A 12,925-nucleotide genomic window follows, 5' to 3' on the forward strand; every position below is an offset into this window, starting at 1 on the left:
GGGGACACTCTAATATTACTTTTCCCTAGCGCTGCTGCCTAAGCTAACAGACCACAACAGTTGAACAGGTCAAACAAGGGACACTATACCAAGTCCAGTAACTTAAGTCCAAATACAGCATATATAAAATATCTCATCAAAGAAGCATAATCTTCCCATGTTCTCAACTTAAATTCACCATCTTTTTTTTTTTTTTTTGGTACCGGGGATCGAACTCAGGTCCTTGCGCTTGAGCAGTAGGCAGCAAAACCACTGAGCTAAATCCCTGGCCCCATCTTTTTTTTTTTTTAACTCACCATCATTTTAACAAAAGACAATGCATAAGAGAAATAAGGCATAAAAATATAAGGTATAAGCAACTGTCAATGACAAGGTATAAAAATTCAAAGCATAAGTAACTGACAAAGACAGGGAATAAAAATTTAAAGCATAAGCACTTTATGAACAAGGATGACAATTTTTGATTACCTAAGCAAGTCACAATCCAGAATCTATGAAATGAAAGTAAACTCTTAACCTCTTTTCAGTTATCTCATTGGGACCTCCAAGAATGATACAAGGATGATGTAAGGACCTCCAAATGATATAAGGGAAATCCCAGCCTGCTAAATGTGTGCTACCCCTAGTTCATGTTCTATAAAATCGAAGAATGCATTCTAGAAACAAGGTTAAGAGTAAGAAATGTTTGAAGAATAGATAGCTCTGGCCTGAGAGAGACAGGAGAGGATTGCCCACGAGTCCACTTCTCAAATAAGTTTTTATAGAGCAAAATCACAAGGTGGGTATAAGATGGGACAAAACTATTATCAACCAATAAGATTACAAGAATAGTTCCGGGCTGGGGTTTAGCTCAGTGGTGCTCATGCTTGCCAGGCAGGCGGTGTACCACTGAGCTAAATCCCCAGTCCAAGAAATGCATGGTTTTAAGAAACATTTCTTAAAATCATAAGGTGAGCCTTAGGATTATTTTTGTTTTGTTTTGTTTTGTTTGGTAGTGGGGATCAAACTTAGGACCTTGTACTTGTGAGGCAGGCACAGTGCCATTGAGCTAAATCCCCAGCCCTAGGATTATTAAGGTAAAGTAATATTAGCTTACAATTATGGAGCATTTTCTACATACCAGACAGTATTCTGAGTGCTTATGCATCCTTATAATCCTGATTTTCCACTGAAGCAGGTTATGACAATGACAAGGCATCGTGCAGTATGTATATGAGGAAACTGAGGCAAAGAGAAGTTATTTCTCAAAGTCACACTGCTGGTAAATAATGCCACCTGGCCATCTGATGTTTAAGCTGCTAATGCTTTAAACAGCCGCGAATGGCATGTATTGCACTGTTATGAGTGAATCATCAGAGTCACCCTTGTGACAGGTGTGTGTGGCCTTGAATTACATTTTTTGGGGGACCAGGGATCGAACTCTGGACCTTGCACTTTCGAGGCCGGAAGCGGAACCACTGAGCTAAATCCCTGGCCCTGAATTACATTTTTTCACAAAAATCTAGTCTTTCACTGAGTCAGAAATGGAAATATCCTGTGAGTTTTTAGCTTTAGCCCTGCCTTTTACCCTTGAGAGCTATCTATAGGTTCTAGGGATACCTATGTTCAGGAGGCTGATTGTTTTATATGTGTAAGAATTGGGCCGGGGATTTAGCTCAGTGGTTCTGGCGCCTGCCTCGAAAGCATAAGGTCCCGAGTTCGATCCCCGGTACAAAAAAAAAAAAAAAAAAAAAAAAAAAGAATTGCTGGTATTGTGATGTAACAAGACCTGCATTTGAATATTGGCCCACATACCCCATCAATGGGACATGGAACACCCTCTCCACTCTTCCCAAGCTAAGAGGGAATAGTTGTAGAACCTGTTTTAATTGTAGGATAATGTATATAATTGTAGATTTGTTCTTGTGAGATTTAAATGAGAATTACCTGTGGGTTGTTTAAGATAGTGCTTGGCGCATAGTACCCATGCACTCAGTCATGTCAATTCCTATTTTTGGAGGGACAGGGTACAGACAGGGTCTCACTATGTAGTTCAGGCTAGCCTTGAACTGTGTAGCCCAGGCTGCCCTTAAGCTTGCTGTGATCCTCCTACCTCAGCTTCTCAAGTGCTTGCATTGCAGGTATGTGGCACTAAACCTGGTTTTCAATCATGCTAATTCCTATTACCAAAATATAGATGACTGTCAGTGTTTTCTTTCTGTCTGAGGATGATGCTCGGTGGCAGAGTACATGCTTAGTTTGTGTGAGGCCTTGGGTTCCATCCCCAAATGAGGGTGTGAATTACATGTTAGTTTCCCTGTGGACTTGCCATTTGTAAGATGGCAGTAATAGTGCCTATATCAGAGAGTTCTTTATACAGACTAAATGTATGAGTAAATATTTTTAACAGCATCCAGCCCGCAGGAAGCACTATGGGTGTATTTCCCATTGTAGGAATAATAGCAACGACTAAAGTCTTATTTTTGCCCTCAAGGAACCTTGTGGTGAATACTCTTGAAGTCTTCTGTAGGACACAGTTGGTCTGTTATGTATGTAGCCTCAACTACTTTGGGAATAAAGGCAGACCCAACAGTAAGTTCCTATATTGTGACTTAATTTGCCACAGGGCCCAAATAGATGCCTCTATTAATTTTTGCCCTGAGCTACTTGAGGACCCAGCAGCTGTGTTGGTGAGGTAGTGATTGAGTTGTTGTTCGCTTTGACACATGGGCCTCGGTAGGACACCTTTGGTTGGTTGTTATTTGAGGCGGAGGTCTTACTGTATTGCCAAGGCTGGCCTAAAACTCAGTCTCAGCATGGGTAGTACAGGTGCGCTCCCCGTACAGGTGGAAGTGCTGAGGCTGAAGAGGTATCAGCTCGCACAACCTTGAGTGACCTCTGTTGTACAGATTGCTCTTTTGCGTGTTCTTGTTTCCTGGGCTGCTGCTTGTGTCTGCTCTCATTTCAGCGTTTGCTGCTCCTATTTGCTCTTTCTTTTCTTTTCGTGTGTGTTTGTGTGCTAATGGGGATTAAAGCAGGGGCACCCTATCCCAGAGCCACATCACCAACACTTTTAGTATATTTTTTTAAATTTTGAGACAGGGTTTTGCTAAGTTAGTTGCCCAGGCAGTACTCAAATTTGCAGTCCTCTTGCTTCAGTCTTCCTCAGTGCTGGTATCATAGGTGTGCACCACTGTGCCGGGCTTTATCTTTTTCTGCCCAGTTTCTTGTCATTTCTGTAATCTGTCCCTGTTTTCTCTCTTTTGTGGAAGATGACATCTAAAATCATCTTCAACCGTTGGTAGCATTTATTTCTTGTGGTCTGTAAATTTTAAAACCCTCAATTATTTAACAAACATTTATGTTTTCTGCTCTTGATGGTCCCACCCTTCTTAAGTGTTTAGAAGTCCTCACTGACTCAACCCTCTAATCACATCCCCTCTATATCCATCTCCTGCTTCCCCAAGCCTGCTGTGCTCCGGTTGTAGCCCAGCCTACAGTGGTCTCCACACCTTCACTTGCCTCCCTCCAGGTTGGTTGTCTCTGCACAGGTGCACTGTTCCTCTTTCTGAACTGCAAACTGCTCAGTATGATACCCTGCTTAAAATTCCTCAGTGGCTTTCCATGTCCCTGAAAATTAGAATCAGTCCTCAGCATGGCCTTGAAGCTCCTTTATCATCTAGCTCCTTCTGGGCCAGTTTGTCTTTTCTGCCTTCATGGTGCCTGTGAGTACCACCCTGTAGCCGCTAGATCTTTCCTCTTTTGTGATGGAGCTGTCTCTTTCCTTTCCTTTGGGTTTTTAAACATGCAGCTTCTCTTGTTTAGAGTGTTCCCTTTTCTAAACTCATCTCCTAGAGATTGTTCACACCTTAGACTAGATGACAATACCATTGAGAAGCCTTCCCTTCCTGTGGGTTGCTTTTCCTATGGGGCTCCTGTAGCATTTTTCTGTATTTTGTTGTTGTGTCTGATCTTATGCAGATGGCAAGTATAGGAGGATTAAACTACTTCATAGTTTCCATAGCCAATAAGCACAGTTGTTCATGTGTGATAGGCATGCAGTAAATATTTAGCTTTAAGGTATTTGAGTCTTGTATGACTGTGTATTGTATAGGTACTGTATTATTGTTGACTTGTAATAAAAGCATTACTCTTAAAATATGGAAAATACCCTTACTCAAAATACTTCATGTTCATAGATAATATTACTTTGCTTGTACTCATGGAAAAAATTGATTACTAGAGCTATTTAAAATATTTAAGTGTGATTATTTCCTTTATTTAGTTACAGCCAAGTTCCACTTCTGAATCTATGGATCAAGTACTAAACAAAAATAGAGAGGGAGAAAAATCAAGAGATTTGATCAAAGAGAAAATTGAACCAAGTGCTAAGGACTCTTTCATTGAAAATAGCAGCAACTGCACCAGTGGCAGCAGCAAGCCGAGTAGCCCCAGCATCTCCCCTTCAATACTTAGTAACACAGAGCACAAGAGGGGCCCCGAGGTCACATCCCAAGGAGTACAGACTTCTGGTCCCGCGTGTAAACAAGAGAAAGACGATAAAGAGGAGAAGAAAGATGCAGCTGAGTGAGTAAAACTGGAATTTAACAAATCCTGTTATTCAGATAACTTTATTTTTGTTTAGTGTATTCTGTCTTTTCAACTCAGTCTATCTGGACTTTTAGACTGCTTTATAAAATGCATTAAGTTACAAACAATTGACCTAAACAAATGTTGTCTTAGGCAGATTAGATCATTCCACCTTCGCTGCTCTTCTGTTTGTTTTGTGCTCCCAGGTGAGGGAGCCAGGCATAAATTGTACATACCTGGTGTTTCATCAGTTAAATGGCTTCAGAAGCCAGGTATTGTGGTGTGAGCCTGGAACCTCAGTACTCTGGAGGCCAAGGCAAGAGGATCACTGTAAGTTTGAGGCCAGCCTGAGCTACATAGTGAGACTCTGACTCATAAAACAAAATTACAAAACAAAAGAAAAATGCCTCAGACCCTAACCACCAGTGATTTATGTGTTCTGACTATCAACCCGGTTATAGCTGAATTTTTGAGATACAGCTTTTTAAATTGGGGAATTGCTTATTCTTGGTTTGAGGCAAAAATTTCATTAGACCCGTAACTTTTCTCAAGATATGTAAAAAGTATCTTATCACATTAAAAATGATTGCAGAGGGCCGGGGATTTAGCTCCGTGGTTTTGCTGCCTGCTGTGCAAGCGCAAGGACCCAAGTTCGATGACTGGTACCAAAAAAAAAAAATGATTGCAGATTATAGAATACAGATGTAGTAAGCATTGCTTTTCATACAAGGATATGTTATAAGGAGCTACTGTCTTTTTAGCTTAAGTATTTGTTGATAGCCTATAAGACAAGCAGTTGTGTACTAAGAATTTTTAAGAACAAATTTTGTTCTTGCTTAGCCAGCTTCTTTATCAAATTAAGGAAAGGGTAATGTGGGGTGGTTGTGTGGGGGTGTGCACACATGTGTGCATGCATGCGTGTATTTTATAAAGACTAATGGTCTGGTGAGAATTGCTTATATTTATATGTTTAACAATTTTAAAAACAGATAAGGTATGGAAAATTTTAGGGAAACACAAAGCCCATGCAGATTTCACTGGCCTTTGTATTTTTTTCTGATTTAGGCAAGTTAGAAAGTCAACATTGAATCCCAATGCAAAGGAGTTCAACCCTCGTTCTTTTTCTCAGGTAACTTTGTTATTTTCTTCTAGGTAATCTAGTGTCTGAAAAGAATTATAATTGGTTATAGTCTACCCCCTCCCATACCTGATGTTAAGTTCAGTTTACTATGCTAAAACAACTGTTTCTTTTGCTCATATGGGTCATTGGTGAATGCTTTCTAGCTGCAAAAAAAAATTCTTGCCAGGCGTGGTGGGGCACGCCTATAATTGCAGCACTTGGGCAGCTGAGGCTGGAGCATTGCTGGGAGTTCAAGGCCAGCCTAGACTACATAGTGAAACCCTGTCTTTAAAATAAAATTTAAAAAAAAGATTCTTGTTTGGTCCTCAGGTGTTATCTGGGGGAAAATTTGTGAATCTTTCTGATTTAGACAGAAGTTGAAGAAGGTTGGCTACATAGGCTGTCAGGTTCATAGTTTACACTGTTCTGTTTTTCTACTGGATTTATAAAATTATTTTTTTTAAATTGAAAAACACATTCTCTGGAACTTTTAAAAATCACTGCCTGGGGCCAGGGATTTAGCTCAGTGGTTTTGCCACCTGCTGCGCAAGCGCAAGGACCTGAGTTCGATCCCCAGTACCAAAAAAAAAAAAGAAGTAAAAATCACTGCCCAAAGGGCCAGGGATTTACCTCAGTGGTTCCACCACCTGCCTTGCAAGAGCAAGGTCCCAAGTTCAATCCCCGGTACCAAAACAAATGAACAAACGAACAAACAAATGGGCTGGGAATTTAGCTCAGTGCCGCTGTGCCTGCCTGGCCAAGAGCAGCACAAGATCCTGAGTTCAATCCATGGTACCAAAAAAAAGTAAATAAAAATTGTAAAGATTAGTAAAATCAACCTGAAAATTGCAATAATAGTTAACTTTTCACCTTGAGACTGTTGAATTTTATTTTTCTTTTTGTAGCCAAAGCCTTCTACCACCCCAACTTCACCTCGACCTCAAGCACAACCTAGCCCATCTATGGTGGGTCATCAGCCACCGACTCCAGTTTATACTCAGCCTGTTTGTTTTGCACCAAATATGATGTATCCAGTCCCAGTGAGTCCAGGCGTGCAAGTAAGTCATGGAATTTGACATTCACTCGGCTACTCCGCTTGACACCAGCATTTTTTAGATTTGCCTTGATTTGAGGCACATTCACATGCAGAGGTACTTGAAAGAGGGAGGTGTGCAGTGGCTTGGTCTGTGGTTAGAATAAGGACCTGAATCTAAGAATGTTTTCTGGTGAGAAAGATGATTTAGTTCCTAGAGTTTGTTGGAGTTTATCCTTTTAGCTTGGGTGTGATTTTATTTTTTTAACTCCTAGGAGATGAGGAAACCCCAGATCTAGCTCTCTAGCAAGATAAACTGACAGTGGTAGACCACCTTCTCATTGTAAGAATCTAATGGTTTTTGTTTTTCTTTCAATTCCCTCAAGCCTTTATACCCAATACCCATGACGCCCATGCCAGTGAATCAAGCCAAGACATATAGAGCAGGTAAAGGTGAGAATAATCCTGCCTGTGTTTACTTGTAGCCTGCATGCTGCATGAATTAAACCTCTCATTTATAATGAATATTCATGGCTTAGCTTCAACTTTTGATTAGGCTGTACATTGAATTTTGATGACCAGCACTAAAATGTTTAGATGAATTTTTATGAACAAAAAAAGGGAGGAGAAATGGCTTACTTGTGATTCAGTATCTTACTGCATTCCGAACTTGGAGTCTGAAGTCTGAATTTAAATTTGTACTTAAATTTGATAAACAAGGTTTGCTAGATTAATTTACTAGACTACTGACCTTATTTTGCATTAAAGTGCAATTATTTCTTTAACATCCAGAATTTCTTTTGAAACAAAAGACAGTGTCAGAATCCTGTTAGAGAAATGTTTCCTCATTGTATAAACTAGTTTTCTGGACTTTTGTGGTTTAAAAAAACACAAAAGAGGGCCAGGGATTTAGCTCAGTGGTTCTGGCACCTGCTGCGCAAGCGCAAGGTCCCGGAGTTTGATCCTCAGTACCAAAAAAAAAAAATTAATAAATAAAAAAACACAAAAGAAATCTTATAATGTTGAGAAATGCTAAAGGATTCCTTTTTACCATTTAGTTAATTTAGAGCAATTAATTATTATTGAGAAACAAAATAGGACTTATATCGAAAAGACATTTCTCAGTGGAAAGGAAGGGACAAGAAGAACAGAGACTAGAAGGAAAAAATGGAAACAAAGCTTCTATACATAAGGACGAAAAATTGGGATTGAAGCGAGAGGAGGGAACTGGGAAAAAAAGCAGCAAGATACATCATGTACAGGTACAAATTCCCTATTATGAATGTGATCATTATGTATATCTAAAATGTACCAATAAAATTTAAAAAAATTTGGAAATGGGGTCCTGGGATTTAGCTCAGTGGCACCACACCTACCTCACAAGCGCAAGGTCCTGAGTTTGATCCCCAGAACTGCAAAAAAAAAGCAAAAACAAAAAAGGAAGTAAACGTTAGAGTGGAAATTAATGAAATAAAAATTTTAAAACAATAGAGAAATATTTAAAAACTGGATCATTAAAAAGATAAGAAAATTGACCAGCCTTAAAAAAACTCTTACCTTAGGTCATTTAAAGTAATTCTTAGTTACAGGAATTAATCTTATTGTGAGGACTTGAAGGGATCAAGGAAGAAAAGGATTTTTTAGTGTGTCATTATCAAGATACTTTCTGCTGTTTGTGGGTGTGTGTGGGTTCTTTTGGTTTGTTTTTATTTTTTTGAGATAAGGTCTGGCTATGTAGTTCAGGCTGACCTTTCATTCACTGTGTAGCCAGTCTGGCCTTGAACTCCAGGTGAGCCACTTGCCTCAGCCTCCTGATTGCTGGAATTACAGATGGGCGCCACCATGCCTAGCTTTGTTGCTGGTTTTTGTGGTTACTTAATAAAAAAGAGACTTGTGTTAAAATGGAAAAGATCAGTGCAGTAAAAGCAAGTGTGCCAGTATAGCTCTCTGAAGTGAGAACTGCATTCTGACCTGAGGAGGCTCTGTCATTTTCATAGAAATTATGTATCCTGAGGGTAGTTCAGCATGTCTTATAAAAGCGTTTCTGTTAAAACAAAATAGCGATACTGTCAAGGGTACCAGCTATGAACAGGGCTGGCTAAGTAGGTAGGAAGTGATTAGATACTTGGTTTTAGCCATCATTCAGATTCTGTGATTAATAAGATTTGCCATGCTTACTTTATATGTCCTTTTTTCTCTGCTGAAGATTTCAAATAAATCTCAAAACCGACCATGGTTGTGCATACCTGTAATCCTAGCATACTGTCTGGGAGGCTGAGAAAGGAGTCTTGAAGGTTCAAGCCCACCCTGGGCATTAGGGCAGTTTAGCAACTTAGCAAGACCTTCTCTCAACAATAAGGAATAAAAAGGTACAGGGATACACTGGAGGAAAGATAGCCTCTCTAGAAAATGGTGCTGGGAAAATCGGATATCCACATGCAAAAGATTGAGTCTTAGATCCATTATCTCATTACATACTAAATTAAAATCAAAATGGATCAAAATTCTAAAGGTTAAAAACAATATAGCCAGGTGTGGTACATGCCTGTGATCCCAGCACTCGGGAGGCTGAGACAGGAGGACCACTTCAATTTTGAAGCCAGCCTGGGTTCAAGGCCAGCCTGAAGTAATAGTGAGTCTCTATCTCAAAAAATCCTAAAAGGGTGGGCCAAGGATTTAGCTCAGTGGTTCCGCCGCGTGCCCCACAAACACAAGGACCCAAGTTCGATCCCCGGTACCAAAAAAAAAAATCCAAAAAGAAAATAGTGAAACAGTCCTAGCCAGAAACTGCAATGTGCTTTACAACTCATCTCAGCTGTGACACATTGTCATTTCTGCTGGGTACTGTTGGTCACACAGAACAGCCCCGGACAGAATATCTGGGGAGCAGAAGGAGATGAATACCAGGCGTAAGCTGAATACCAGCCAGCTAATTTTTATCTTCCTGCAGCATGTATAACATATTTTAAGAATTTTTACTGTCTAATAATTATACTACACAGTAAAATTTAAAATTTTTTTGGAGTATTTCTTATCTCTCTGTCTATTTTACTAAAAAAATCTCTAAGCACCAGTTTTCAGAGTGAAGAGTTGGTACTCTAGGTACTTACAAAAGTGCTGTCATCTGAACTTACTATGTGGTGACATCAGCAGCTTGATCAGTTAGCTAGGTTAGCTAGGTTAAAATGACTGAATTTTTTTTTAGATGTAAAGATAGTGATGTACTAGGCTGTATTTTTAGGGGGGCAGAATTCAGTTTATCATCTCTGCGGTCCCTATTTGTGAACTACTTTGTGGCATTGGTCTTGGCATTGGTCATGTATCTATCATCATGCCAATATTCATTTTCTTGATTATTACTACTTTATAATAAATCTAAAAGTTTATGTAAATTCCTTGGTTTTTTCTTTTAACAAAATTTTATTTTGGTTTTGTAGGTTCTTTGAATTTTCAGATATTTAGTCATCTTGGGATCATGCATTAAATGTGTAGATCATGTCTTGGAAAATACCTTGATATTGATCCCATATATCACTCCCATTTATTTAGGTCTTCAATTTCATCAGTTTTGTCGTTTTAATTGTATTGAGTTCATGCATACTTTCTTAAATTTATCTTAGTATTTCATAATTTTTATACTGGAGAATGTTTTTAAATTTTTCAGTGTGTGTAAAAAGATACATTTGGTTTTTGAATCTTTTTTCTCTTTTCATTTTTATGTTTGTCTGGGTGGGTACTGGGGATTGAACTCTGGACCTGTGCTGTGAGCTGCATCCACACTTTTTGTTTTGTTTTGATTTGTTTTTGAGACAGGATCTCACTATGTAGCCCAGCCTGGCCTTGAACTCAATGGGGATCCTCTTGCCTCAGCCTCTCAAGTTCTGGGATTGCAGGCATGTGCCACCACACCTGGCAAGAAACCATTTAAAGCTACAAATTTCTAAACATTGCCTTATTTACATTCCACAAACCTGATGTTATATTTTGATTCAGTTGCAAATTTTTTACCTTATAATTTCATTAACCAGTGGATTTAAGTATGCTTTAAATTTCCAAATATTTTCATATTTCCAGATGTGTTTACTTTTTACTTTTAATTCCATTATAGTCAAAGAACAAACATGCAAAGGCCATTTCATTAGATGCTGATTATTCATGTGCAGTTGGATCTATATCTGGATTTTATCATTTATTTATTTTTCAGGTTTTCTTGACTTTTATTTTTCATATAATCTTTATACTTAGCATTTCTACTTAAAAAAAATTAGTTGTCTTTTAAAAACTTCTCTTTTACAAATTTGAAGCACATACAAATTAGCAGTTTAAATAGTATAATAGAAGTTAGGAGGCTGAGGCTGGAGGATCACGAGTTCAAGGCCAGCCTGGGATACATAGTGAGTTTAAGACCAGCCTGAACTACGCAGCAAGATTCTTGTCTCCAAAAAAAACGTATGATAGAACTAGTTATCACTCACCTTTACCTGTCATAAACTCATAGCTCCTCTCTGTCCTCAGGTTATTTGGGGGGGCACACCTCAGGCATAACATTTTGTCTGGAAATTGCTTAATTTTGTAATTCTAAAAGATGACATCATTAAAAATCTACAATACCATTATCCCATTGACAAAAAATTAAAAATAATTTCCTAATGTCTTTGTTTTTCTCCATTAAATATATTTTTTACAATTCATAAGTTGTATTTATCATGTCTTTTTTTTTTTAGTTTCATGTTGTAGTAACTTTTCATTATGAAGTTTTTAAAGACATTAATAACTTTGAGCAGTCATGCTTCATTCATACCCTTGTTTCTTATGCCCTCTCTTCACTGGTTTATTCTGAAACAAATCTTGGACACCATATCATTTTTTCTATCAGTATTTCAGTGTAGGGCCGGGGATTTAGCTCAGTGGTTCTGCCGCCTGCCTCACAAGCGCAAGGTACCAAGTTCGATCCCTGGTACCAGAAAATAAAGATTAAAAAAAAAGTACTATCAGTGTATATCTTTGGGAGTTGTTTTATTCTCTCTTTCATAAGTCATAGTTTAATTACAGTTTTTCCCTTAGTGCTGTCCCCATTCATATCTTATTTAAATCCAACTTTTTTTGTCCTTTACTCTTTCCTACCATACAAGTTTTGCTGAATGCATCCTTATGTGGTGTTTAAAGTCATCTGTATCCTATAATCCTTGTAAGCAGGTTATTATATAATGGAGGTTTGATGAGACTGAATTGGATTTTTTTAAGTTGATGGTGGGTGTACTTTGTCTTTAACATTTCCCATGGCTCTTTCCTGGTAGTTTTTAGCAGCTGCCATTGGTGATCATAAAGTAGTATATAGATCCAGTATTTCATTAGGGGATGCAAAATGGTGACATTCTCTTTCCTTCACTTAGCTGGAATGTTTCTATAAAAACTTTACTTCATCAAACTCTTTATTTACCCTGAGGTATAACTTGTATAGGAAAGATAACTAAAAAGCTTCTTTGCTTTTTTTTTTTTTCAGTACCAGAGATCAAACTCTTGGACCTTGCACTTGCAAGGCAGACACGGTGCCACTGAGCTAAATCCCTGGCCCTTCTTTGCTTTTCATAGGCAATCTTCAGAGTAATAACTTGGTTTCCCCTCCAAAGATGACCGATGTGGTGTTTGTTATCATTGCTATTGTTTTTAGTATCTGTATCAAATGTAAAGTTTCTCCTTAAGTTGTTGTGCATTTCTTCAGATTAGACTGCAAGTATGTTCTTCTGTGTTCATGCAATGTTTTTCCCTGCCATTGTTTCCTCCTAAGTAGTTACTTTTGAAGTATTGTATTATATGTGAAAGCTGATGCTATCTATATGTCAATTTTATATCCTGTTAATTTTACTAAATTCTAATCATTTGAGATATTGAGTAAAGGTATTTTAGTATTTTTCAGGTAACAGTCAAAAGGCATGGTTCTAAAATGTAGCCATGGATTGTATAAGGCATATTTTTTCTCCATGATAATTAGATCTTTGCATAAAACCATCTCCTTGTCCTCTTGCTGTAAACTGCAGAGTTATCTTTAGGGCAGGTTATATTGAAAACATGCCAAAGTCAAGGACTTAAATCAACTTAAAGCCCAACTTTTTAGCCATGCACTATTTACATTTGTTACTGATACTCTTTTGTATAAGGTGGTGGCATGTCCTGTAAACTGTAGAATGTCTAGCATCATTCTT

The 12,925-nt window shown here is 38.2% G+C and overlaps 1 protein-coding gene across 19 annotated transcripts in view; it reads left to right on the top strand.

The window, feature by feature from the left end:
• The window catches only part of Atxn2 (ataxin 2), a 120,703-nt gene that overhangs the window by 89,208 nt on the left and 18,570 nt on the right, over positions 1 to 12,925 (top strand). For 11 of the 19 annotated variants that reach the window (XM_087198370.1, XM_087198371.1, XM_087198378.1 and 8 more), the window contains 4 exons: positions 4,265 to 4,566; positions 5,635 to 5,698; positions 6,595 to 6,747; positions 7,109 to 7,175. In XM_087198370.1, coding sequence (XP_087054496.1) covers positions 4,265 to 4,566; positions 5,635 to 5,698; positions 6,595 to 6,747; positions 7,109 to 7,175 — 586 coding nt within the window. The remainder of the gene's footprint in view (positions 1 to 4,264; positions 4,567 to 5,634; positions 5,699 to 6,594; positions 6,748 to 7,108; positions 7,176 to 12,925) is intronic. The other 8 variants (XM_087198372.1, XM_087198380.1, XM_087198376.1 and 5 more) reach the window with 1 other exon arrangement.

The sequence above is a fragment of the Heterocephalus glaber genome, unplaced genomic scaffold (assembly GCF_053883595.1).
Source record: "Heterocephalus glaber isolate CG9 unplaced genomic scaffold, H.glaber_assembly_v1.0 deba00001687, whole genome shotgun sequence".
NCBI lineage: Eukaryota > Metazoa > Chordata > Mammalia > Rodentia > Bathyergidae > Heterocephalus > Heterocephalus glaber.